Consider the following 27193-nt stretch of genomic DNA (forward strand, 5'->3'; position numbering starts at 1 on the left):
CTACCAACGGTTTCCCTGCCCAACGGTATAAGCTTTGAATTTCAAACCCGTCTAATGACATTCGCGTTTAGATCGCTTCGGCGCGCGGCTGACGTTTCTGCGACGTTTCCGAAGGTGGCCGAAGTTTGACAGCGTATACGCTAAACATTTTTTCTCGCCACGGTCGTACCAGGTAAATTGAGCAGAGTTTGGCTATGAATATCTAGCCGTAATCGCAACGCATTTATCTTCATTTCCCTGCCCAGTGGTCATTTAAGAAAGTAAAACACGTTTTTTGGTCCCTCTAGTAAAAGTGGAACCATCATTCGCCCGTCGCCCTAAGTGCGTATTGCGAGCGAAGTGCCCTTTATCCGCTGCTTCTTTCTCTGCTACCTCTTCCTGGCTGCAGCAGTCGTGCTGGTGTGCCGTTGTCATAAAGTGTGAGTTTGAAGGGAGGCGGGTCCACAGCAGCACCAGCAGCAGCAACACAGCAAAATAACAAGGTAAATTCAGTGCGATTTAGTGGAAAAATTGACGGTAAAGTGTGTCGCACATTGGTTCGGTTATCGGGTTTGGAGTGGTTTACGTGCACAAGGGAAGGGGGCTCCCGTATCTTTTGACATGAGTGTGTGCCGTCGCTAGCGTGAAGTGATGAATGCAGGCAGCAGCTTGACTCATCATCAACTTTTGGGCCGTCGTCGTCGTCGCAACTGGGTGAGAGGAGAGAGTGGAAAGCGGCTGCCGTGAAGTGAGTGTGTGTGCGTGTTTGTGCCCCTTTTTTCTCGACCGTGCGAGGGGGAGTGTGGCTCTGCGTCATAGGAAGCAGTTTATTCTTTCAGAAAAGTCGGGAATAAGGTGCTCTCTGCAAATATACTGGAGTCAGTTCCGGACCGAGCTTATTCCCCCGGGTTCCCCACGAACGGAGGGCCAGCTTCTTCTTTTCACACTCCCCGTGTGACTTGTGAGTTGTGTATGTGTGTGTGTTTTTTTGTGTGCATTAATGTGTCCATGTGTGTATGTGTGTTGGCAAAGAAACACCCAAGTGTGTTTGGGCGCTGCTGTTGATTCGAAAAATCGCAATCGGCACACGCTAATTAGGTGAAAAATATTCATCCGCCGTGCTCCGGACGTGGCCGTGTGTGTTGCCGGGTCGGCGGCGGCGGATGTGTCTGGTTCCTAATGAGCGGGCGAGGGGTAATCGCGGCGGTGTGGTGTCGTCTCGCCCCGTCGGGACGAAAAATTTGGCCGCAGCGACGAGAGAGTGCTGCTGCTCATTCTCGTTCGTGACACAAGGGGTACCAGCAGCCGGTAAAGTGTGTTGGTGCGGCTAACTGTGCCTGCGAAGTGTGTGTGCATGTGTGTGCGTGTATGCGTGTACCATAGCGATTCGTGGCAGTGCGAGCGAAACAGCAAGCGAGCGAGAAAGTGAACGAAATAGAAGAAGAAAAAAAACAGTTCGTTCGGAAAGTGTTGAGCGTGCGGTAGAAAGAGAGCCACCACTACCACGCTATGCACACGCACTGTCCGCACGGCCAGAGCGAGAGGGGGCGAGTAAAAATGGCGTTTCTGGAATGTGATGAATTTATTATTCGTTGTCCGTTGTGTTCTCACGCCCCGTGCCCCGTCGCTGCGCTTTTTCCTCCTCCACCACTGCGCTCCGCCCTGTGCTTGTCCCGTACGGCCAGTGGGCGAAAGCTAAAGATGGGTTTCTGCTTCGAAAATGCGGCCCAACCTAAGATCTTCTCCAGTATGAACGTATGACGACGGCGACGGGTGATCTGTTGGGTGATTTTTGTGTTGTTGTTTTTTTTTAGTTTGTTCCGTGCTGCCATTTTCCCCCGACGGGTTCGATGAAGAATCAGCGATCATGTGTGTGTGTGTCTGGCGTCTGCATTAGGACATGCAGTTGCAGTGGAATGCTTTCTTTTGCTAAATGAAGCGTGCAGTGCGCTGCAACGCACCATCTGTCGTCACATTTGTGTATAGAAACTGTGTTGAGTGCAATGGCACACGCTACCAGGCAACCAGCTGGCCGTGTGCCAAGCGCACAGGGCACGGCCTCCTGCGACTGGAAAAACGCTCAAACGTACAATAATTCGCTGTTATCAGAATCAGCCCCGTAGCGTCGCTTATGTAACCGGGGGAAAAGGCCTAAACCAGCTGACGGCAGTCATGAAAATTGCGTCTCATCGTTAAACACGTCCGCGCGAAGCAGCCGGATCCCATATTCGCATTATACACCACCAATTCGACCGGCCCGGCTGTATGTATTGCCGATAAAGATCGAATCAGCCAACATCATCCCCGTGTTTACCAGCTGTGCCTGTTTTAACGTGCGAAACAAGAGCGAAAAGAGCCATATCAGAACGACCCGATTTCCGCCAAACGGCATTGGCATGGCAGAATCATCATCTCTCCCGCCAAACGGCTATTGTATGCTCGCATACAGATCTCCCAGCAACAGCCGCCTCCCCCCAACCAACGCGCCACCGTTCACCGTTATGATGTACCCTCATTTTGCGTACCCACCTTCGCATTCACGGTTTCAGCAGCAACAGCGCCCCCTCTCCCTGGCCACGTTCGCGTTATCATGCTCAGATAACCGGTTGCGTTCTCATTCAGTGCGCTAAAGATAACATTTTGCTCGAACAGCGGCCGATGGGTCGGTTTTAGAGGGGGGAAAGAAGGAGAAGATGATCCATGTGTACGCACCAGAAAATTGGCCCAGACGCGGTTTGCCCCCAAATGGGGTTTTGCTGAGAGAAGAAGCAAGCATCGGATCGGGATGGAGGAACCTAACGGCTGCGTGGCATATCCGCCCAGAACATTCATCTGCGACTGCAATGGCCGTTTTTGTTGGCGGAGAACGTTACTAAACTTGCCAACAGTAGACCCCCGTCCATCTCCACCTTCCCCCACTTTACCGGCGGGTCTACTCGAGTGCGTCAATGAAGCGAATTGTATGAACAGTGATAATGGCTATCAACCGAGAGAGAGAGAGATAAGGCAGACAATTTTATCATTTGCATGAGTCACGCGCGCACAACTTCTTTCGCGGTGCAGTTTTTGTGGGATAAGAATGAAACATATGAGAATGCTCGGAACCTTTCGCGACGAGAAAACTCACACTTATGGCAGCGTTTGTAGTGTACGCCCTTCCTCCTTAGCAAACTGCAAACAGCAGAAAATCAATTATCGCTTCCGATCAGATCGTTTGTATGCAGCAAAGCGAGTCAAATGCGTGTAGCCGCATCGCAGTAGTCATGCTGCATCGTGGCCATCGAGGGCTGGTGGTGCAATTCGCGCGTTTGTGCGTGCCACCCAGCACACTTGGATGAATAGAGCAGAAGGGGGGGGGGGGGGGGGGAGGGACCATACATACATTTCCGTCGAGCCGTACTAAGTTGCTTCAATTACAACAATCAGTAGCTGCTCCATTATTGCTGGTACAAAATGTGTTCCCATTTCTTACCCTTTGCGCTAGTTTGTTTAGTGATACGGATTTATGTGAAATATCAACATTTGCTTGCAATACTAACCACTGTCGATAGAGCCTCGTGCCTGTAACCCCCTTTTCCGCTGTAAACCAATCGGCGACATACTTGCAGCATTACGTCATGCGTCTCTTTATACAAAAGATTGGGTTTTTTTTGTTGTATTCTCACCCACAAACGTTTGATTGAGCATCTCTTGTCTGAAGTATTGATCAGACTTCAGCAGAAAAGCACACACATCACTTCTGACCGATCACTCGTAACCGATCAGCGGTGTATCGCAGAGATGGATAACAAAAAACTGAAATCTATTTTGCATATTTTCGCCCACAGAAGAATCAACCCGGGACGCACGTCCACAGCCACCATACCAAGCAAAGCGTAAGCACAAACCCCACAGGCCGAGGGTTGCAGCAGTAGTAGCAACAGCAGCAGCAGCAGCAGAATGCAAACAATAAAGTGCGTGGTCGTTGGTGACGGTGCGGTCGGTAAGACCTGCCTGCTCATTTCCTACACGACCAACAAATTTCCATCCGAGTACGTACCGACCGTGTTCGACAACTACGCCGTCACGGTCATGATCGGTGGCGAACCCTACACGCTCGGTTTGTTTGACACAGCTGGTAAGTGTTGGGGCGCTGGTCGAATCCTGCCGGGATTTGCTACACCAATGTGCGCTTTTTTCAACCAATTTCTCTTTGCCTTCTCTGCAGGCCAGGAAGATTACGATCGACTACGACCACTGTCGTATCCACAGACCGATGTATTTTTAGTGTGCTTTTCCGTCGTGAGTCCCAGTTCGTTCGAAAACGTTAAAGAAAAGGTAAGCTTAGAGAGAGTTTGATTGTGTGGCGGCGAATATGCAATTCAGTAATGATCGTTTCGGTTTTCGTTTGTAATGGAACGCTTGCAGTGGGTACCAGAAATAACGCACCATTGCCAGAAAACGCCGTTCCTGCTGGTGGGCACGCAGATCGATCTGCGCGACGAAAACAGCACACTGGAGAAGCTGGCTAAGAACAAACAAAAACCCATCACCCTCGAGCAGGGTGAGAAGCTGGCGAAGGAACTGAAGGCGGTGAAGTATGTCGAGTGTTCGGCGTTGACCCAGGTAAAGATATGCTTGATATGGGAGATTCTTGCTTACCTCATTGTTGAATAGTTAAAGAACAAACTAACGCTTTTTCCTGTTACCGTTTGCAGAAAGGGCTGAAGAACGTGTTCGACGAAGCAATCCTGGCGGCGCTGGAACCCCCAGAGCCGACGAAAAAGAGGAAGTGCCGATTTTTGTAAAAAACAACAACAACTACCAACCCATTACCCGTTTTTGGTGGAGCAACAAAAATTATTTAGCACGTGGAAGGGAGAAAGAGAGAGAGAGGTTAGTTGTGTGGGTCGGCCCACACAGTAAAACATAGCTTCCTCTCATCATTGTCCTCGTCATAATCATTGGATCCTTTCTAATTATGTTCTTCTTAACTTTCGGTTTTATTCACTTTTGTCCTTTCGCCGCTGCCGCGTGTTGCGCCACGGTCGTCAGGATTTTGCAGTCATTTTGAATTTTTTAGCGACGATGGAGAAAGAGAACGGCATCGCACCACCACTAAACCTAGCCAATACGTGCGTGCGTGCGTGTGTGCGTGTCAGTGTGTTTTGCCCTATTTCGTTTCTTTTACTATCTTTCCCCTCTGATAAGCCTGCCGCCCGTGTGTGCCGCGTTTGATACAGAGGCACCCTGGAAAAAACGGGGGAACATAATCGTCTCCGTCGCTGCTGGGTAATCCCTTGGGTCCTAATCCCTTCCCCCCTCGCCTCGTTACAACAGTAATTGTTGTAAGCGTAGCAGTGTAAACAAATATGCAGAAAACACAACCTCAACAGAAATGAAAGATAGATGCTAACAAACAGGAAGGAAAACAAGTAGAAATCAGCGCATTAAAAACAAATCCCTATAAAACGCGATTTGCGCAAAGAACAACAAGCTCTCCGGAGCAACACACACACACACACAACTAATGATAAATTTTGCTAAATAAGGTGGAAGAACAACTAGAAGTGAAGGTGGAGCAAAACAGTACAGAAACCTTGTTGTGCTGGGTTTCCTTCCTTTTGTCACTAAAACAAAACAAAAAAAAAAACAAATGCAAAAGCACACACATACGAGGGCTGAAACTGTGTGCAGTGTGTATAACGTGCGGGGCAAGCTTTAGCTAAGTTTGAGATTGATAAAAAAGGCCAACATTACCTATACGATAGGGAGGGAAAGACAAAGAAAGAAAACAGTAAAAAAATATATATATACATAGCAAGCGAAGTATAAAAAAGCGCATTAAATACTAAGTTTAAATACTGAACACAAATACTGACGGTGCAAAGAAACGAGCAAACTAACAAAACTAACTGAAGAGAATAGTAAAGCAGGAAGAAACAAAGCACTCCCTTCCTTCCTTCCTTCCTCATCCTCCTCCCCAGTTCCATAGCTGCTCGATAAAGTGTTGAGCGCCTGATCAAGCGGTTTTTTTAGGAAGACTGGACCGGCTTACGCTCATTCCTGTCCGGCTTTTGGTGCGTGATGTATTCCAAACAGGGACTCCGCACCATGGGGAGAGAGATCGCAATATTAAGAAAACCATACCACGACAGAAACAAAAACGGTCGATGCAACCAGAGATGAGTGCGAACACACCGACACTTTCCTCTAAACTTACACAGTTTATACAGACAGCTTTTTTACAACATAATGTTACGAAAGTTATTAGTGTACCGATGAAAGGAGATTCAACCAAGAGAGGAAGAGAAATGGGGACAAAGAGAGACCCTTTTGTTGGGTTTGCTCAGCACCATACCGACAGTAACTTGGTACACGCTCTGTGGTGTACCCGGTAGAGATCAGTTGAACAGTTGTTAAAAGAACAGAAAAAAGGGGTATGATGAACCACAGCAAAGTGGATGTGTTTTTTTTTTTTCGGATCCACTTTCCGCCACTTCATACCTAACAGGTTCGATGTTACGATGCATTGGCACACATTAAACGCCTCGGGATATGGAACCCAGTAACGTTTATGATTCAACCCAGTATAACGTCTATCATGGTTTAATCCCGCCCGCGACAGTGTGTGTGTGTAAGATAGAGCAGAGGGAAAGCACAGATTTGAGCTATGGTGAATTGAAGCTAGAATGTTTGCCGTTTTGCAACTAACGATTTAGAGACTATTTCGTTTCACCCGGCATGTGTCGGGCGCTAGTAACGTTTATTTGAATTTGGTTTGTTTCGTTCGATTGGAAAGGGTATTTATTTAGTCGGTGGCCAACTGCCGTCAGCGGGTGGCAAGTGAAGGATGGAGATTAGCTTCGCTCTGGTGTGCTACTGCGTATAGCAGAGTAAACGCATTCGCATTGCTGTAAAGGGTGTTGCATACTAATTAAGGACATAATGGAAGGGATACAATCAGAGAAATACATAAAGAGGCACGCACACACACCCTGCGTAGGCCAATTTCCTAAGAAGAAATGCCAACGGCTAGGAAATGAAAGTAACTCGTGCGAGTTTGTTTTGAGGATTGATTGAGTTGCAGAGGAGCAGTACTGATCGTGTTTGGGTTCGAAGCAAAATCAACCAGTTCCGTGTATGTGTATTGGTTTATTTTGTGGGTTGCATTTTACCCAGGAAGAAAAATTGGAATAAATTGTCACTGCGCACGACAAACACAAGCGACTGGACAAACGTTTCGTTTAACGTTTGTTAGTTTTTTTTTTGCATATCTGCGCATTAGAAGATGTGCGTATTTGAAGAGTGTATTGCAAGTTTTCGTTATTTGTTGTAAACATCATCGTCATCATCATCATCATTGCGCACAGTTAGAGGGAATGCGCTGTGGGACGCTCGTAGATTGTTCCCCGAGCCGTTCAACAACCGGCAATAATACCTTTTCGGACGGCAATCGTTGCGTTCTTCGATAGAGTAGTATTTGGGTTTGGTATTAAACCATTTGCAATACCGTTTGACTGCAAGCAACATGATTTCACATGCGTCTCTACCAATTCTAATCTGCTGATACCGGATCAGGGGCTTCTACACAGTTCTTTCCCTTATTTAAACCGACATAATAAAAAGGAAACGCAAACGCATTATGTTAATAACAAAGCATGTTTCGAGAAAGAAGGAATAATTATATTTAACGGATAATAAATATTAAAATAAAAAAAAAAAAACATTTTTATACAGCTGAACATGTTTCTTCGTATTTCTGTGGGAATTTATTTCTAAACGTAGTTCCAGCAAATATCTAACCTTGTTGCTTTATGCACGTAAATTTCGGTGATAATGTACGCCTTTTAAAAATAGTTTGCATTCGATGAATGCTATTGGAATCCGAAACGCAAGATTGAATAATTACATAATTTATTGCTGGACAAACAGTATGCTCTAAACTCTAGTTTCCTATCGTACACGTAGCGAGGTTTGGCCTACGAGGTGAGCGTTGGGGCCGTGTCCAACGAGGGCGCTTGCTTCGCCGCTCCAGCTTCCAGCATTTTCAGCTCTTCCGCCTGCCGGGCTGGCTTGATCACGGTGAAGTACCGGTAGACGCGTACCCCGAGCATGTAGGTGCCGTACATCGTCAGGCCCATGCAGGTGTACACGACGCCCCGGTGCAGCCGATCGAGCAGCACATTTCTCGACTGTCGCTTCATTTCGCGCTGGCTGTGCGGTCTTGCTCTGGGAAGAGAAAAGAAACGATTTCCGACGCATTAAGCAATGGTATTTCACAATTTTAGCACCGTTTTTACCCGCAGAAAAGGTCAGTGTTTTGATAGCTGGTATGTGTTTTGCGTGTTTTTCGCTGTCAACGTGACATTTTCGGCCCGCTGAACAGCTGATTCAAAATGGCAGACTGCCACCGTGCTATAAAGTGTGTATGCATCTTGACTGTCCCATAAAGGGAGGACGAACTATTTTAGGAACGAAACGTTGCTGTTTGTACGTGCCATTTAAAAGGTGAATTTTAAATTACATTCCTTCATCAACCAATGATTTTCCGCTAGTTTTTCTTCCGGTTTTCCCCGAATCGTTTCTTCCCAAAAGTGTGCGCTGTCAATTGTGTCACTGTGCTGGCCACCGACGCCTGTACACACCTCGGTGCGACACACAAAACCTGACGGCCACAAAAACGGAAGAAAAAACGAGTGGTGTGTGTGTACGCTTTTCTTTTCTTCTATCCTCCACGGCTGCTGCTACTGCTGCGCTGGGGCCGAAGGAGCAAAATACGGTGTGCAACCCAGCACAATTGTGGTGAGAAAGATCGCGAATCAAGCCGTTTTCCCCACCTCCCCCCGCCGTTGTGCGTGCGTGTGTGTGGTGTGTGCGCCAGTCCAGTGAGCCCCCAGTGCGTCCGTGCGTGCGTTCGTTCGTGCGTTCGTCGTGTCCATCCTCCGGGAACCTCGCGGAGTGCTTGTTCCATATTCCCCCCTCACACACACACACATCCTCTGTGTGTGTGTGTGTGTGCGCGCGAGTGTGTTGGAAGGGCGTTGGAATTCGCACGGCCGTAGGTCGCGAAATCGTTCTAGTGTTTCGTGCTCGGGGAGCTGCTACCCAGGTGCTGCTGCTGCTGCCCAAGCGTGATTCGTTTGTGCAGAATCGCGTGTGTGTGTGTGTGCGTGCTAGTGGGTGGGGAAGCGAGGAAGGGAGTGCGAAGGGGCCGTAAGGTTGTGGAGTGCAGTGTGGCCAAAAGTGGCCCAGCGTGCCCGAGTGAGCGTGTGTGAGTGTGTGCGTTTGTGGGAGGGGGTGGGGCTGGTAGTGTTGTAATCGTGCGTTCGTCGTATGTGCTGGTGCGTGATCCTGCCCGTGATTTTGGCACAGCCTTCTGCACAAAACCAGTGTCGTGTGAGTGTGTGAGTGTGTGTGTCTGTTGTAAATAGAGAATAGAGTTGGCATATACTGCTCGTGTGTCCCCTACCCAGAGAGCTCATCGATGGCGGCATTATCATCCCGAAGGTACGTTACCAACCCAACCTCACTCCCTCCCCCCACCCCCCTAAAATTCTGTTAATCATGCCGTTAACCCAATCGCTCGGCCCAATCGGCCCAGCTACCCATCACCCAGGTAGGCCGTGGAGGTGTGTGTGTAGAGTAGGTGGCATCAAGGAAGGGAGGGGGGGGGGGGTAAAGCAACCACCACACAAAAAAGAAGACGGGCCCAAACCAAACGCTTTTTCAAAGCCGCCAAGCCCCTTATCATCAGGTCGGGCCAGCGAAGAGGGAGGGAGAAATACAGGGTGGCGGGGATGTAATGCAGAGTGGAGCGCTTGATAATATGAACCCTCTCGAACCTCCTCGGTATGTGTGTGTGTGTGTGTATGTCAGTACATTTCAAACCATCGTGCTGGGCGTGCTGGGGCGGACGGGTTGATCCCTGGCCATTCTCTGGTGTATGTCGTTCACCTTCACCGTCCGCGGTGCACTCTTTCGTTTTCACACCCTGTCACACACACACACACAACGTTTGTCACAACGGTGCAGTAGCCCTTCCCATTCCCTGCTCCTAGGAAGGATGAACCGCCGTTCCTTTACTACACCCAGAAATAAACAGCTGAGAGGGAGTGCTAGAATGAGTAAGCTATACAGGCCTGATGTGGATGCAGGCGAGAAAGAGCGAGAGAGAGAGAGAGAGAAAGAGTGTGTGAGTGTGTCGAGAAGTGGGAAGAGAAAGTATGAGAGCGCAATTTCATTATGCATTTCGGACCCGTTCTCAATCCCGGTTCCGCTTCAACCCCCCCGTTCTTCACAATGCCGAGCCCCTGCTGAACACCATCCCCGTTTCGTGTGTTTACAATGGATTCATGTAATGGCTCGTTCCCGGGGGTTTGTTCCCACCGTCGACCATTCTGTGACCATGGAACAGAGCCGCACGGTTGCTCCAAAAGCAGGCTGCTGCATCCCGCCGCGGGTACCGTTTTCTAACACACACACACGCTCACACTTGCAGGCACACGAAAAGCAACAGCTCGGCACACAGCTTCCTATGATGCAAAGTTTTGGGGTGGTTGTTTTCGGGCAGCGCTGCAGCTGGACAAAGGAACCATCGGGCGTTCGTCCTTGAGCCGCTGTAAGCAGTTGCTTCTTTTTTACGGGGACGGAAGGGCCAACACACAACATCCCTTCATATTTTCTCTACCACTTTGCAAGCTTTTCGTCCACTTAATGACGAGCCGCATATCCGGATCTGGTTGACAGCAAATGAAGGCTAGCAATAAAAACGAAATGTGGTCACTCAATTAAGCGCCACAATTTTCACACCACCCATAGCGTTGGCTTACATTGTAAGCGAGTGCCTTTCCATTCGCCAACCCCGAAACCTTCCGTGTCCCGTGCAGCATCAATTGGTTAGCAAAATTAGACGGCAAGAGACGTCGTCGTCGTCGTCATCGTTGTCGTCGGGGATAAAACTGGCCATAGGGGTCAATTGAATGAAAACGGGTCATAAAGTGCATTAAATGGCCGGGTTGTTGCACGTTACTGGCCAGCTGTTTCCAGCGCCGTCAATGCGCGCCGGGGGCAGGGAATCTCCTGCCCTTGTTTCTCGACCCCAAAGCGCGACGTCCAACGGGGGCCACTTGCTGTGCGAGTGTGTGAGCCGCGACTGTGAGAGTCTTTGGCATGGTGTTAACCCTTTGATGCACATGTCGCGAAATGTTTCAACCTTTTGCTGTTGTTTCTCATGGCAAGCATTATGGACATTGACATCGTTCATCGATTAATTTGACGGTGTGAAAGAATAAGTAGAACAAATGAGGCTTTCACATACATTTATAGTAAAATATTGTTAACACGGTGGGAAATATTTCCTTCATGAATTTCTTTATAAATTAAACGAAATCATCAGTTTTTTTCTATTATGTTAAACATAATTAATTAATTCAACATAATTAATTCATTCATTCATAAGCAATGATTCAACGTGGAAAATGTATACGAAACGGGTAACAACATTAACTTACTGATAACTTTTTTTCCATTTTGCTACTATTGCGTAGACATTAAAGATTCGCATAAACATGGTTCAGCCTCTTTCATTTTCTTTCCCTTGACTAAAACATTTCTTGCTCTCCATGGGTTAACGGCTTTGCTTAAGAAAGCTTGTCAAATTCGTTCGCACTCTTGACACTTTACCCCTTCAGTGCCTTCCGCCCTCCTCCTGAAAATAAATCCCTTTAAAATCCACTGATGAACACCACCCCCGTTTCCCACCCTTTCACCGTTGAGAGGGGGAAACCGTTGTAGCGAGGCGAAGGAGGCCCCCTTTTCTTCCTTTCGTAAGTTCACGGTCTCCTACAATGGCACAATTTATGATGATAATGTGTATAATTTTCCCATATATTGTTTTCCGATGTTCCGGTTTTCCAGCCAGCCAGCAACAGACGGACCTTAAGGGAGATGAAGGAACAGCAGCAAGGGTGGTGGGGGGCGACGGCGGCGATGAATAATTAAACGGTTCAGCCTACTGTGACACACTGTTGCGTCTAGGCAGAGGCGGACGGCTTGAAAATTAAGAATATTCGTCCTTTTCGCTTCCCTCTCTCTCTCTTTCTCTATCTTTCTCAACGCATCGTTCCGGAGCGGTGCCATACGCGGCGGTGTGTTATGGTACAGTCCCCGGGAACTCGGTTTGGGAACAGTACGACGGAGCGAAATAAAATTTAATGACTTAATCGCGCTTAATGTGCGTAATGCTCATAAATACCGTGATCTTTTGATAGGAGAAGTTTCTTTCGGCTGTTATGCTTCGGTTGTATGGGGCGCGGCGGGGTACGGCGGTGCAGGATAAGGCAGTGAGGCGAGATTGAAAAATATGTTGCCACAATTAAACTAACCTCCTATTGCATTGGGGAAATGTGGGCTATGAATTTGAAGCTGTTCATATTTATATGTTATGGGATCAGGCTACAATTACTTTGAGATCGTTTTGAGATCGAAAAATGTGATTGATTTTTTGCAGAATTCATTCAAAATTGCCCACTCTTCACTTGCTGATTGAAGAAATTGAAGAGGGAACTATGTTCTAGCTATTAAAGAAACACACTCCTAGTTAAGCGTCGTTCAAAAACGTGTGAACGAGTGTTCAACCTCGTTTAGACATTTAATGATGCGCTCGATGATAAGACAAGCACGTGCATGCATGTATTGGTTAAGTACCGCAGGCAATGTAATGTGGTGGCCCTTGCTGCCCGCGCAGAACGCACAGTCATCCGCACGGCGACAGTACGTCTCTGAACGCTCTCACACACTACCTTTTTGCGCGGTCGCGCGCATGGACGCGCAAAACCTCATCATTGCTCTTACGCGCTGTTGCCGAGGCTGAGCCGTAACAGCAAATGGGGGGGACGGGGTCTTCTTCCCTTACCACGCTCACGCATACCGAGCGATGAAGGTGCTGAAGAAGGTACCACAGCCTCTATCGTGTACCATACGCCCTCGGTGCAAACTGCTTAATTATGTCATCGCAGCACTGGCGCAAACGTAAAGCGCAAACAAACCGGAGACTCACACAAACAATGCTGCGGCTTGTTTCTGCCGTTGAGCAAGTGAAGAATTCACACTCAACGATGCTCTTGGGGACAGGTGTTTTGAAGGTGAGTGTAAAAGAAGGGGCTCGATCCGTTTCTTTTCGCCACGCGGAACACGCGGGCAGCCGCGATCGATAGCCGCGGTACAAAAGCGACAACAATTGCACGGCAATAATGATCATAAATCCCAACCACCGCCGGGAAGGCAAACTAACCAGCTCAAGCAATGGTTGTAATATATTTTTTGCTTTCATTGTTAGTGCTGGAATGGCTACAATCATGGTGGGAATGTACACTTTTAGGCCACCGTCTTGTTCAATTTATATAAAGCTATAAAAAAGCGATTACATTAGCTGTGTTAGTGATGGCAGAAAGTAACGAGAAGCCCTCACAGACGTACCGTCGCCGTTTGCATGATTGTGTGTACCTACATCTGGCCCGTCGCTCGATTGCCAACCAACATCCGTAGTACTCGATTAAACTCGCGGTTATCTCCCACCCGAGAGGGACGAACTGACAAAGAGAGGTTCTGCAATGTGCATTAGCAGCTGTGCTAACCTAAATTAAGCACTGACAGAGAGACCGAGAGCGAGAGAGCGACATGGAGGAGCCACGTGTGCAACAGGGTGTCGATGCGAATGAATCACGCGATATCTCCGATGATTGACCTTTCCGCCTTTGCGACAGCGTTTGGACGAATCGACGAAAGATGAGCCCGAGATTTGGGGCGGGGGGGGGAGGCTTTCGCCGGCGTGTTGGGTCAACATGTTTGGCAAGCGTTCAAAATTGCATTCTATTGCACGATGCGGATGGATTGATCACCTGCAAAGCTCATCATCGCACGGCCCAGCCAGCGCTCATTATACGGCGCGGTAATTGTCGATGCGGCGGAAAGCGAACCCGCCGTTCAAATCGTTGGCACGTGGCCCATTCAGCTGATTTCGTTGGCGATGGCGGCGGGGATGGATGGGTGTGTAGCTCTATAGTTTGTTCCGTTCCGTTGCGAGCACTGAAGATGGGGTTGGATGCTAAACTGTGTGTACTATACTTCAATCACATTTCAAACTTATTGGAAGCATTTTCGGAACTAAGGTGCATAAGGCAACCGCACACCTTTGTTTCGTTGAGCTCAGGGTGTGGTGAATAAACGGCTCATTAATTGCAAGCTAGAACATTCTTCCATTTTATGTACCAAAAGCGACGATGGAAACGTTTTCATTTGTGTTTGTAAATGAACCTATCTAGAAGTGAAACAACGCTTAGTTCCCAAACGAGAAAGAGATTCCCAAAGAGGAGCTTTTGAGGGAATAAATGAATATATATTAATAACCAAAATGTGTATTTCTTTCCTTTTCTAATGTGATCGAAACGTCTAAGGCACTCTTTAACGTTCATTTTTGGCATTTTTCTCGCTTACTTGCAGATGGTTTCATCGGTCCGTGTCCGGTGTGGAAGCGGAAACAATGCTGCTGGAGCGGGGCTTCGACGGTTCGTTTCTTGCGCGCTATTCCTCCTCCAGCCCGGGAGCATTCACACTGTCGGTGCGGCGCGGTCAAGAGGTGACCCACATAAAGATCCAGAACAATGGTGATTTTTTCGATCTCTACGGTGGTAAGTACGGCTTGCTGCAGAGCAAGCACCCTCGGTCGGTGGAACAACTGCAGGAATAAAAAAAAAAACAAACCCTAATCAAATGATACACGTTTCTTCGTTTTAGGTGAAAAGTTTGCCACCCTTTCCGAGCTTGTTCAGTATTACATGGAAAATGGTGATCAGTTGAAGGAGAAAAATGGACAAATCATTGAACTGAAGCAGCCATTGATCTGTGCCGAACCTACCACCGAACGGTAAGAGCGGGGTTTTCGTAGATTACGGTTAAGTTTGATAGTACAAATATTGAGGGCCAATGTATGTGATCAAACAGGACTGTAATGGCTTTTAGACAAGGTTTACAACATATCATAGAGAAGAAAACAGTTACTACTAGGTATAGTGTATTTCAATTATCTCATTTATTAATACTTTACTTCGATATAAAAACTGTAGAAAAAGATGTATCATATATATAGCATTACAACTAAGTGTTGTATCGTTTAGAAAATGCATTTCTTATCCGTTTTGGTGGACCATGAGAGAATCTATGAAACCAATTAAATTCTGAACGATTTTAGCAACCCAAGTAGAGGATGATTGTTGACACAATTAAATAGTACGAAAAAAACGAAAAATGCTGCACTTACACATATTTACACAAATCAGCAACGAGTCTCAACAAAGCCGGGCAAGTATTGTGCAATTAAACGAAACGTTTGCAAACCAGCATAAAAAGGATTTTTTTATTCAGGAGGAACGGCCCAAAAAGGCCATATTGCTTAAAATAAATAAAATCTGCTTTAGAAATATAAAATATACAATAAAAAGTAATTATATGATACAAAAAAGCAGTTTAATAAAGAGCATAATATAATCAGCAATTCTCAGTTAAGCGGTCCGGAGCGAACTCAAATTTATATCGGAATAAACTCTCAATGGATAAGTCTATTCAGTTTATTGTGGTTAAAAACTGAATAGTATTGTATCATCGAAACATTCTTACAGGGTTTTCAATGATATTATAGACATGTTCAGCGAGTTGTTGATTCGTTCGGGCATATAATTGACACTTTCAGCGAGATATAGAATTGTTCGTAAGCAGGCGTTGACAAGTTCAGCAATTCTGTAGTGTTGTCATTTGTTTTGTTTACACACTGTGCCGCAGGGTTCAATTTTTCATTCATAAAAGCCCTAAAAGTAGCTAATAATCATTCCCCAAGCTGTTTAATTCATGAATTAGTTAAAACAAACATATTTTTACGAAAACCGTTTGTTTACCTTCTGATGAGAATGATCCAAGCTGCAGTCCAAGGAGTACGAAAGTGACAGCTCTATAGTATCGCCGAACTTGTCAACGCCTGCTTCCGAACAATTCAATATCTCGCTGAAAGTGTCAATTATATGCCCGAACGAATCAACAACTCGCTGAACACGTCAATAATATCATTGAAAACCCTGTAATGGAGGCGCCCAAGAACGTTTGTAAATCCATTGGTAAATGTTTAAGGTAGTTCAGACATTACAACACACACACAATTGATGTAGTTGAAATAACATTTTATGTGTGCTAGAGATGGTACATGCTATTGGCTCCTAATACGGCCGGACGCAGTTCAATTAATGGTCTAAAGTTTAAACAATCGGTATAAAGTCAGTATATATCGCTACCGCGTCTCCAAAATGAAGAAAGTATGTGACATAGATCGATAGCAAAATTGCAGACATCCAAAATTAGACGAGGATTGTTTTCGCCAATGTCGGTCTTATGGTATGGTGGTAATATTCACAAATTATCGTATCTCGTCTATCAGGAAGTTCCACATGAAATAGGCAGAGCTGCTAATTCATCAAAATAGCTTTCCTACGCTGGGACTCACGTGAAAGCGAACCAATTAGATGCTAGGCTTAAAGTTGTTCTCAAACATAAATGAAAGGCAGTGTTTACTATTGAACATGGATATTATTAGACATGGACAAAAGGTATTGCTTGTCAGGTAAAGGTTGAACGCTAAACAAGTTGCGTATCCATGGGTGCTCCATATTTAATTGCTTAGCAGAGCTAGTTTGATTAACTTCTTCAGAAAACAGTGACTTATGTACATTGGGGGCATTTGTTAAGAGCAAAGGATGTAAACTAAGTTAATGAGGGCTTTTGCGATACCAGCCAGTTGTTTTATATGGAATTTGACAGTTGGCGGCTGAAATCTTGTCAACACTCCATACAAAACCACATGCAAAACTAGCCTCAGAATTGCAGCTTAGATTAGTTCAGCCTGAAAATATGTAAACAAACGCCGAATTGTCGCAGGCTCGATCAGGTTCAACCCATGAAGGATTGAATTTGTATCTTGAAGCATACATATTTTGTCAAGAAAGGTTAAAACATGTATGAATCGTTATTTTAAAACGTACTTAAGTACTGTAACGGATTTCAAACAGAACAATAGAAAAGAACACAATTTTAAAATGTATCTTTGTTTGTACACTAATGCTGAAATCCAATATGGCGGACTGTAATAGTCAAACTGACACTGACAGTCTGAAATTTCAGCTCGCTGGCTGGAAAAAGGCCTGAATATCTAAGTTATCGATTGTTATAATAATTGATAAAAAAAACACAGCAGCTTGAAGATACGTCGAGCAGGTAGTGCCGAGGAAATTTAAACACCTTCATTATCCTATTAACAATAACAAAAAATCTATTTTAGTCATCTTTATTGTATTGACACCGGAAAAGGAAAAAACCATTCATGATTGTGTTGATATACATGATAATTATTAGAGTGGAAGATTTAATTGTTGTGTAGATCTTACAGCTCGCCCAAAGCTCGTATTAGTTCTAAATATCTCTACACTGTTTACACAGTCTGTATACAAACAGACACATTGATGTGGTATGTGTCTATAGCAGTTTCTACATCACTTTTATCGTTCGATGGTTGGCAAACAATTTACTATGACTATCTCTTTCTCGTGTCATCATCCCATTGGCTGAACAAAACAATACAGTAGTTCTTTCAACACATAAAATGAGATCTTTTAAATACCGTCCTACATAAAATGTAAATGAAAGAGCGTGCCTGAGGCTCGACTGAATTGAAAACAAGATTTTTGCGGTGTCATGTTGGGGTGTTATGTTTTATATTATACACGTTTTTCAGAAGGTCAGTAACTACTAGCGAATCTAGGAAATGGGCATACTCCGCGCACGGCAAGGTTAGATTAGTCAGCGTGTGGCAGATTCACGTGACATGGTACCAGTTCGTCTATTGCCAATAGTAGACCGACTGTCGCCAAACACAGATTGGGAACGATCGAGCTTCTTCAATAATCGACATTGAACTTTACGAGATGCTGAAAATAATGCAGTCAAAGTCGGTTTCGACCGGTTTCGATGATTTACATAAATTTCGTTGCAACCCTCACGGAACCAGTTTATGTTTAGGGTGAGATTTGTGCGGGAGACTTGGATTTCAATAGACCGTCGTTTTGAGGTGGAATGATTCAGCAGTTGCGCAATCGATGCTTAAGGTTAAACTCTTAATTCCTACTCTATGATATGTATGTTTTTTTTTAGATTACGGTCACCGTGATTAGCGTTAGATTGACTGTAGAGTACGTAGATTCTATTGATTCAGAAATGGTTATATTAATAACGCAAACGATAAAGTGGAACCATATTTGCACTACAGTTAATTAATTAATTAATTCATAAAAAGCACAATACTTCTCTAAACGTTAACATTACAACAACCAAATTCCAAATCCAGACAACTCCCACATTCGCCCGTTAGCTTGTTCGGTTAGGCTGCAGGCGTAAAACATCCTTTACGAGTCACAGTAGCCCTCCGTCGGATGTTGACCGTTGCATTGAACGTTATTGGCAACCAGGGGCGGGTAATGAATGAATAACCCTTTTTGTACCTTCATTTGGTAGGAAGCACCTTCGTACCAATGACGTCATAGAATAATGGCAGTCTGCGCTCATCCGGGCATACAAATTCCTTCATTTTTATGAATCCGGGCTTCATTTTGATGAATCTTTACCGGCAACCTCCTGCGAGGGTCCCCGTTTCGTTAGGGCTGTGTACGTGCGGGTATACATATTCGATTTATGGAGATGCGCAAAACTCACGCAGTGCAGTGACTGCTACTGCAACTCTCTCTATCTCTCTCTCTCTCTTCTCACACTGCAGCAGCGACTCGAAGACTCGGCGCGAGGTATCTCGCACGAAGGTAGAATGGTGTTTAGAATATCAACGGTTATTTCACTGAACTCTGTTGAATACAGCTACAAACGTGTAGAGCTGTGCATTTGCATACTTCCACACACACCCCGCTCCCCAAACCCACGATGCCAACCCGTCAGAAGGTTGAGCAAAACCAGAAAAAATGAACAATAAAATTGGACACTTTGCATTCATCCTGCGGCTTCGCTGGCTACGCTTAGTAGACTTCACAATTACTGGTGCGCAACTCGTAGCGCACACCACCCGCACTGGCGTGTTAAACGAAAGTGACATTTTGCCAGTGGCGGTGAATAAATACTCGCTTGGTGCTCAGTACCACCACCGTCCCTGGTATCGCGGAAGATTGCACTGATCATCCGAAATGCGCGGGGAGCACAGCCAGAGAACAATGATGATCAATATTACGGAAGTTACGCCGCAGATGAGGCCGGGCATGGCTGGCTGTTGGTGACAGCGAGAGGATTATTATCGCAAAGTAGTCACTTCCTTCCTTGTAAAACGGGCGCCATGATGAAGTGAGTGGCTGCTGGTAGAACTTCAGTTAGTATATCATCAGTTACGGGCTTGATCGTTCATCTTGTACGGTGAAAGGAGCTGATACAGTCGAAGCTTTCATTTCTTGCTTGATGGTGTAGACCAGTTCGTTGGGTGTTCATCTCATGAGCGATAGTTTTTATGGGAGCAGTAAGCAGAAAAAGGCATTTCAAGGCTTTTTTTTCCAAAGAGCCAGGTGCATCTGGCCGATGTGCAAGCCAGTCACGCTCGCTAAGAAGGAAGTTCTGGCAAAGTGAACGCAATCGTTCACGTATGATGAGAAAGGGCAATTACTACACCCCTCGATCAAGCTTTCTAATGTAGTTAGACGCGTGTTGTAGGAAGAGCAATCTTAAACACATTCTAATACAGTACAAAATCTTAACACACACTGAGCATCAAACAGCGTTGCGAATCGGCAAGATGTACGGAAATAGACAAATTGTCTTCTAACGCTATGATCACGGACAAGTCGTCGGGCCTTAGTAACACGAAGTAGATTTGCATAGGTTTTATTGTTTGCAATTTAAATAAACACATAAATATCAACTGCATTTCAACGTGGCAGCTATTCTCGACGATCATTCTGTTGTTACATTCGAGGCGCAAGTGCAAAAGTGACGTTCTGGCGGGATATTTTATTGTATTTTACAGCGTATTTTACGATGTTTACAGCGATGCAATGTAAAAATTATCTTTAAAAGCTTGTAATTAGCCTACCGGAGAACATCAGCAATTATGTCTTGCTGTGCCCATATTTACACATCTCCCTCACGTCCTTCTGGTGTAGTTGTACATTAAATATCTCCAGAATTTCAATCACTTTTTGGCGTACGTGCATTGCCCAAACGACTGCCGTGTTCTACGGTTGTTCTTCAGCAAACCTCCTCCCCCGCCTGTTCCGATGACGCAGGTGTGTGTGTGTGAGGTCAATCAGCTTGCAAGTGGCGTGTGCTGCATACAAAACACGCGCGCCATTCGATCATCCAGCGCCGGGGCTGGTCTGGAGTTTCGCGGGATCTCTTCCCAACCACAGGAAGTCGAACGTGAGCGAACGTCAGTATGGCGGGAAGTGTGTGCGAAAGGTTCGCGCCACAGAAACCTTGAGCACGGGAGTAAAGTGTGCAGTTAATGCTAGCCGCACGACCCGGCTCGCGCCAGCAACCGATTCTAAAACGAACTCTTCACGTCGGCGATCCTATCGCGCCGTGTGCGCATCCGTGGCGTTTACCGCTAGCTCACACAGCGGCAAGAAGGTATCGCACGATCACGTCTTTTTGTACGCTTTGTTGACCTTGGGGGTGTACGGAAACACGAACGCGTCCTGCTGGTCGGAATTGCCCGTACGTGTTCCGTCGCACGGTGGTGCGGTGCCAGTAGAATCAGGATGTCCTCATTGCAGATAAAGATCGAGGGTGTGTGTGCGTGTGTGAGTAAAAGGGAAATCCCAGAATTTTGGGAAAAGTAACATTTAGCTAGAATAATTAGAATTTGTTAACACGTTCACATATCTGTAGCTGCAACTACAGAGCAGCTTTACGTCAATGTCATTCAAGTTGGCTTTGTACATTGTACATACAGAAATGAATCCCAAATTGTGTTCTACGCAATTGTCCAGTACCGAGTACCAAGTTAATGTATTACACTTTTTCACAACGGCTGTCGTTCGGTTTTGCGCAGTTCTTCGCAGCAGCGTGGCGTGGCCCATTAGTCATAACGCTGGAAAGGCGGCAGATGGATGGATGAGAACGCTGTGGTCCCACAAGGTGGCGTTGGCGTTACGGCGACGAAACCACACGATTCGCGACCACCTTCACGGGCTTCATTTTTGGACCATGTTCTGGTCTGGCCCCTTTGTTTGTTTGCTCTCTGCAGATTTTGTTTTATTATTTTTGTTCTGCTTTCTACGCTTCTCCAGCAAAAGCGGGGGCGAAAACGGTGTCATTTTCTTCCACAATGTCACGATCAAAGCAAAGCTGGTGGAGCATTAGTGCAGCCAGTGTTTGTTGTTCCCTTTCGGCATAGTTTTTAATACGAGGGAACGAAAGTCTGGTAATAACTAAGCGTTAGTTTCACGAGGGAGGTGCGTAAACAATCCGGGCGTGTGTACTGGGTTCCGTAAACAACACCGGCAACCGGAACTGCTACAGCTTTTAAGTTGAATCTTGTTCTAAATTCCTCTAGCAGTTGTTTAGCCCACCAGATGATTAGCTGTTTCTTTACGCCCCTCCGCCGCCAGTTGTTGTGGTGGCGGGCGAAAGGTTGACGATTTGGCCGCAACAGAATGCATGTGCCAATAAATGTGACACACGCGCGCTCGAAGCTCCAATGTATATTTGCCTATTGCTTTCCGGAGCGCGTCCGCCCATCTCCTTCTTGAGTCCGTCCCTATCGCTCCATTCTATTAGCCGTCTAAGAACGAATTAGTTTAGAACGCCTCAAAGCTCGAACCGTAAATCACTCGCCTGGTTGTGGACATTGTGTTTGGTTGCGAGGAAATGACTTGCACCGCTGCAGCCCAATACAATGTGTGTATGTTTGTGTGTGTGTGTTAGAATTATATTGCCATTTAATGGAACCGCAGGAAGGTGTATAATCTAGCGTAATGAGTGGCAGTGTAAAAGGGGTCGTCAGATGCAGCAGCAGCAGCAGGGAATATGTCATCGGCTAACAAGACTTAGCTTGTCTCAAATGCCTAAACGATGCTTTGAGCTTTTGAGTGTCCGTTAATGAGTTTTGCCTTCCTCCGTGGGCAATGGCAGAATGAATGTTCCGGTACTGCGCGCTGCTCCCCGACCAATATAATAAAAACACAAAAAAACTTGGGGAAGGAACTCGCGCTGCTTGGTGTGTCTCGCGATTTGTACCGACGGGGAGAGCACAGCGATCGCACGTTACCCCGACACGTGCGAATAACATCCAGCTGTGCGCACCACCAAAGTGTCCTGGCATTTCTGTGTGCCAAGAAATTGCAGTTGCAAACCCCGTTGGCGAACGATGTTTGATGTATTTATTTGCAACAATTTGATCGATTTTTCCATCCACGCTAATTATGGGCTTGATTACATTCATGCTTATGCTTGGGGGTAGTCGCATGTAGCGTGTGTGTGTATTCTCGCCCATAGACAACAAAGAACACGAGGGCGGAAGAGGACAGAAGATCAATCGATAGGAACACAATTTTGGCACAATAAAAGCTGCGCACAAATGGTGGTCGCACACCCAAAAGTGGACAAACAGTTTCATTATCACCTCACGGTCGTGTCATAATGGTTGTGTGCGTTGTGGCAGAATTCCAGCACAATAAAATGCTCCGATAAAGTATTGCCAAGAGTACAAAAAGTGTAAATAATAGTAGCACAGCATGAACAACTGACAAAAATTTTGGTAAATTGTTGAGCAAAGCGGCAGCACTTTGCACTGGTAACATCACTCTATAACGCATTACATTGGTTTGTTGGGGAAGCTCCCACGAGATGATGTTGATTGGATGGTTGATGAATGGGGATGAGTTGAACGTTTCTAATTCTAACGCAACCGAACACCGATATACTCCAAACTGGCAAGTTCAAGGACGGTGCCGTTGATGTTTCCTCCAACATGACAAATTAGTTATTAAACGCTTTTTTTCTATTAAAATGATAAAGAAAGCTCCCACCGTAGTGTGTTGTAGGTGTGTGACTGGTGGGTGATTGTGCTTTGTTGTAAAGCTCTCTCCCCGCTGGAGGTGAAAAGCGGGTGACTTTGACATGTGCGAATTGACCGTAACAGGCGTGCCCCTTGGCGACAGCTGTACACCACAGTCGTCCTGGCCCGGTAATGGACCGGTCACACACATTTGCCGAAGGTTATTTTTACTTACATTCAAGTTGTACAATCATTTTTGTACGCTGTCGAGTGAAAAGAAGAAGAAAAGGCGTACAACACTACCGAACAAGGCGACATTTCTTTCCAGGCCTTCCCCGTGTCCCCTAACCACTTTTTTCGAGGGCGAGTTTGTGCATCATCGTCTCCAGCAAACGTTCAAATTACATTCGCAAATTGTAAATCGCTCCGGCAAACACATGTGTGTGTGTGCGTGTGTCTTCCACCGTCCCCGACGAATCCCGTACGAACGAAGAGATGAAACTTTTGCTGCTTTGGGGAACGACACATTTCACGGTTCCAGCCCGACCATTGACAAAAACAGCTTAAAATGTGCGCGAACGAACGCGCCATCCAAATTCTAATGCGCCACGACGCAAAGCAACCGGGCCCCGCAGGACAGAGCCGGTACGCATTGCGCGAAGCGGTTGCTTTTTACGCATTTTGCATACCTGTGTGTATGTGTGTGTGTGCACAACGCCCCAGCACACACCTGTACCGAAAGCGTTGGGTTTGCTGCTCCAGCGCGAACGTGTGAACGCGACACGAAGTCATCGGGCAGCCGAGAAGAAGGGTTTTACGCGGTGCTGGAGTAACGACGGCGGCGTTACGTCGCGATCTGTCGCGAGAGCTTGCTGCGGGCTGCTGCTATGTGGTCGCTGTATGTGCCTATCGTGGTCGATGGATCGGCCGCTCGCACCAACACACCAATGCGGGCCGAGACAAGCAGCCGATGCCGAGCCTGAGCTCATATTAAAATGACAAGCGATCGACCGCGATCGGTTTAGTGCGGCGGATCAAGTTCAGCAAGCAGCAGCAGCAGCAGCAGCAGTTGTTAGCAGCGCATCTCTCGAAGACGAGGCGACAGTTCGCAGTCAATTCGAAGCAAAAAGCAGCAGCATCCAAAGAGAAGCAAACTAAAAGTTTTGATCAATTTGACAATTTTTTTTGTGACTCGGTCTTAATAAACGTTTAAAAAGGGAAACACTGTCAAGGCAACTGTTTGAGCGCATCGTGCACGGATTTAGTGGCAAACACGCTTGGTACGACAGGCCCCTTTGGTGTGTTCAGTTCTTCAAAAAGACGCAAGAAAACACGCTTCCCTTTGTAAAAATCGAATCAAGAAAGCTTAAAACTTAAACGTGTTGATCATTTACCACACAAGTGCTAGAGTGTCGTCCTGTACCCCGCGTGTGTGTGACAATGAGTGGAGGATTCTTCTTTGAGCACATCGTCGAGTTCCTGCTTCCGAAGCAGCCCGCCCAGCAGGAAGCCGATGTGGCGAAGTGTGCCGCAGCAGCCGCCGCCCAGTCAGTGATCAAGAAATAGTGTTCTTTCCACTGGCTGTTTGACAGGCTACGGCTGACAGTTGTACCAGGAGAAGACTAAAGTATTACTATTGACAGCGTTTGAGTGAACAGCGAAAAAAAATCGAAACCTTTTAACACACAACAAGAAGTGAATAAAAGAAAAACACAATGTTGAAAAAGTACGTGCTTAAACTGACCAACACGATCGGTACGGTCGACTACCTCAAGCGCCGATCATCCACACCGACGGAAGTGATCCGCCAGCAACAGCAACAGCAGCAGCAGCAGCAACAACAGTACCAGGAAAATCTACCCCACTCCCAGAAGGGCCCCGGGTTGGGCAAGTTTACGCGCAATGGGCGCAAATGTTTGCGTCGCCGGTTCTCCAGCATCTCGTCCGCGGACAGCGGCATCCTGGAGGAGATCGACCAGGAGGACGAGCTGCAGGCCCAGATGCAGCAGCGCCAGGAGCAGCATCAGCAGCAGCAGAAGCAGCGGGAACGGCTCGAGGAGGACCCACTGGAGCACGATTCTGCCCTGACGACGCCGGCTTCGGAGGAGGTCGACAGTGGCAGTGGGACAGTCACGGCCACGGCCACCATCCGGCTACCTCCGACCACCCTCGATACGGCGCTGCTAGCAGTGCCGGTCGCACAAATCATCATCTCGACCGCGATAGCGGAACTCCGGAGCGCACTGCTGTTCTATCCGTTAGTATGCAAGGGTTGGGACACCCGGGAGGGGGTGTAGACTTTAAGTGAGACCAAAGTATATGTGTATCTGTTTGTATGTGTGGTTGTATGATAATGGTTGCTCCGGATGGCCACGTGCTACTTACTTAGCCGCAAACCCCAATTAACCAATTTGTGTATTAATCGATCCAGCGTGTCCAGCCACAAGACAGCCGTCTGGCCCGAGAAGTAGCCCGAGGACGAGATCTCCCTTCCCTTTAGCCACAGGAATCTAGTTTAGCGTTCGGTCAGTCGCATAAAGCCGCTTAAAACGCGCCATAACACTGGTCGAGGGGATGCTAATAGGGGTTTGGATTTGTTTTTCTTTGGTTTGATCGTCCGTCCGTCGTGTTTTGCGGGGATCGCCATCTCTATCCTCGACCCCGTTGTTTGAGCGGTGGCCATCGAGCCTTGGGGGAGGAGGAGCAGTGTGTCGCTCGGGCGGGTGGCAATGTTATTGTTGGATAAATATTACACTTTTATAGCAGCGCCTGGAAAGCTCCCATTGATTCCCTGCGCAAAAGCTGCGTTGGCGTTTGTGTTGGTTTGTGTTGTTGTGTTCTTTTGTGCAATTATTACATATTTTGTTGGGATTACTAGTATGGTATGTGTGTGTGTGTGGTGCCTATTGAATGGGAACACAATTACGCGGGGAGGGGGTTGGGGCCGAGCTTGTTTGTCCAATTTTGGCGAGGACGTCTTAAGCTATAAATTGGTTCATTTGTTTGGCAAAAGGTGACAGACAGACAGCGGGAGGACAACAGCGCATTTTACGCATTACTCTCAACAGCCACCCACGCACTCTCCCACAACTACTTTCAATTTCGCTTGAGGTAGAGTGCGAGTGTGCCCAGTGTCTTGGCGGGGACACTATAGCAGGCACGTTTTATTTGCAGCTCACTACTGGAATACTACTTATCGTACTTGCTAAGTACGTTAAATGTTGCTACCACTGGCTCTGCAAACCAGCTTAAGCCAGTTGGGTACAACAATCACGTAGAAAACGCATTTTACGCTACCACCGCTTGGAAATGTCGTAAAAATGGCAACGCGTCGTTTTGCGTACCCGCGTCTAACGAGATGCACAGCATGTCGGTAAGGGATCTTGACCTTATCGACTTGTTTTTGTGTTTTGCTACAACGTTTTTTTACACCTTTTTTCGGGTTCAAAATTTTTCAAAAAACGATCAAAATCGTAGATATTGATGATCCCTTGGGATGTCATTGGTTTGACAATTTGATTCGTGACCTTCGGCAGCCATTAGTGACGGCGCTCGGACACAAAGCATCGCACATCCCGCCCTGGGAAGTTGAAATTATCACGCGATCCCAAGTTATCCCCCGGGGCATATGCGGTGTGTGATAGGCCCTTTAGCCTTATGCAACCCCTGGTGCCGGAATGCGTTTCCTGCGAAATATTATTTCCATAAACGTGACGCTGCTGTTGCTGCTGTCACCTTCTCCATCCGCATCCCTTTTGTGCAGGGTTTGGAGGGATGCCTGTCAATTGACAGTGTGTGTGAGTGTGTGTGGTGATAGAATAACCAGTGAGGGGGAATTTGTTCCGGGGGAATGCATCATACCGGGGTACAGGTAATAAAGATCGAAGAGGAGGATGCTTGCTGCTGCTGGTGATCGTCGTTTACCATGACGGAGCGGTTATTTTACCTCCTTTGCATACTGCATTTCGTTTGCACTAGATGGATGGTGCATTAAATGCCACTGGCGTGAGCGTCATGAGATGATGCCATATTTTTTTGCGATTTTTCTAGCATGCAAAATGGGAGAACTTATCTCAGAACCCCTCTCAGTCCGTTGAGGTTCGTCGCCTGTCGTCGGCTGAAACTTCCCGAAACCGTTCGTTTGTAAATTGC

At 46.6% G+C, this 27193-nt stretch overlaps 3 protein-coding genes across 10 annotated transcripts in view; 2 read left to right on the forward strand and 1 right to left on the reverse strand.

The window, feature by feature from the left end:
• Positions 1-71: 71 nt before the first annotated feature.
• Positions 72-6263, forward strand: LOC120895944 (cdc42 homolog). 5 transcript variants are annotated; one of them, XM_040299696.1, is made up of 6 exons: positions 72-172; positions 288-482; positions 3807-4096; positions 4187-4296; positions 4387-4584; positions 4677-6263. In XM_040299696.1, the coding sequence occupies exons 3-6, from the start codon at positions 3919-3921 to the stop codon at positions 4764-4766; spliced, it is 576 nt and encodes a 191-aa protein (XP_040155630.1). In that variant the 5' UTR covers positions 72-172; positions 288-482; positions 3807-3918; the 3' UTR covers positions 4767-6263. The 5 variants fall into 5 exon arrangements, with proteins under 5 accessions (XP_040155630.1, XP_040155629.1, XP_040155632.1 ...); XM_040299695.1 differs by lacking the exon at positions 72-172 and having other exon boundaries at positions 179-482; XM_040299698.1 differs by lacking the exons at positions 72-172; positions 288-482 and adding an exon at positions 707-727.
• Positions 6264-7858: 1595 nt separating this feature from the next.
• Positions 7859-8386, reverse strand: LOC120895945. The gene is made up of 2 exons (XM_040299700.1): positions 8262-8386; positions 7859-8190 (listed from the first exon to the last, which is right to left on the reverse strand). The coding sequence occupies exon 2, from the start codon at positions 8163-8165 to the stop codon at positions 7941-7943; it is 225 nt and encodes a 74-aa protein (XP_040155634.1). The 5' UTR covers positions 8166-8190; positions 8262-8386; the 3' UTR covers positions 7859-7940.
• Positions 8387-8635: 249 nt separating this feature from the next.
• The window catches only part of LOC120895943 (tyrosine-protein phosphatase corkscrew), a 35106-nt gene continuing 16548 nt past the window's right edge, over positions 8636-27193 (forward strand). For 2 of the 4 annotated variants that reach the window (XM_040299691.1, XM_040299694.1), the window contains exon 1: positions 24058-25298. In XM_040299691.1, the coding sequence (XP_040155625.1) occupies positions 24757-25298 (542 nt within the window). In that variant the 5' untranslated portion in view covers positions 24058-24756. Of the gene's footprint in view, positions 9469-14460; positions 14649-14754; positions 14885-24057; positions 25299-27193 lie in introns of those variants that run through there. The other 2 variants (XM_040299690.1, XM_040299693.1) reach the window with 2 other exon arrangements.

The sequence above is a fragment of the Anopheles arabiensis genome, chromosome 2 (genome assembly GCF_016920715.1).
Source record: "Anopheles arabiensis isolate DONGOLA chromosome 2, AaraD3, whole genome shotgun sequence".
Classification (NCBI taxonomy): Eukaryota; Metazoa; Arthropoda; class Insecta; order Diptera; family Culicidae; genus Anopheles; species Anopheles arabiensis.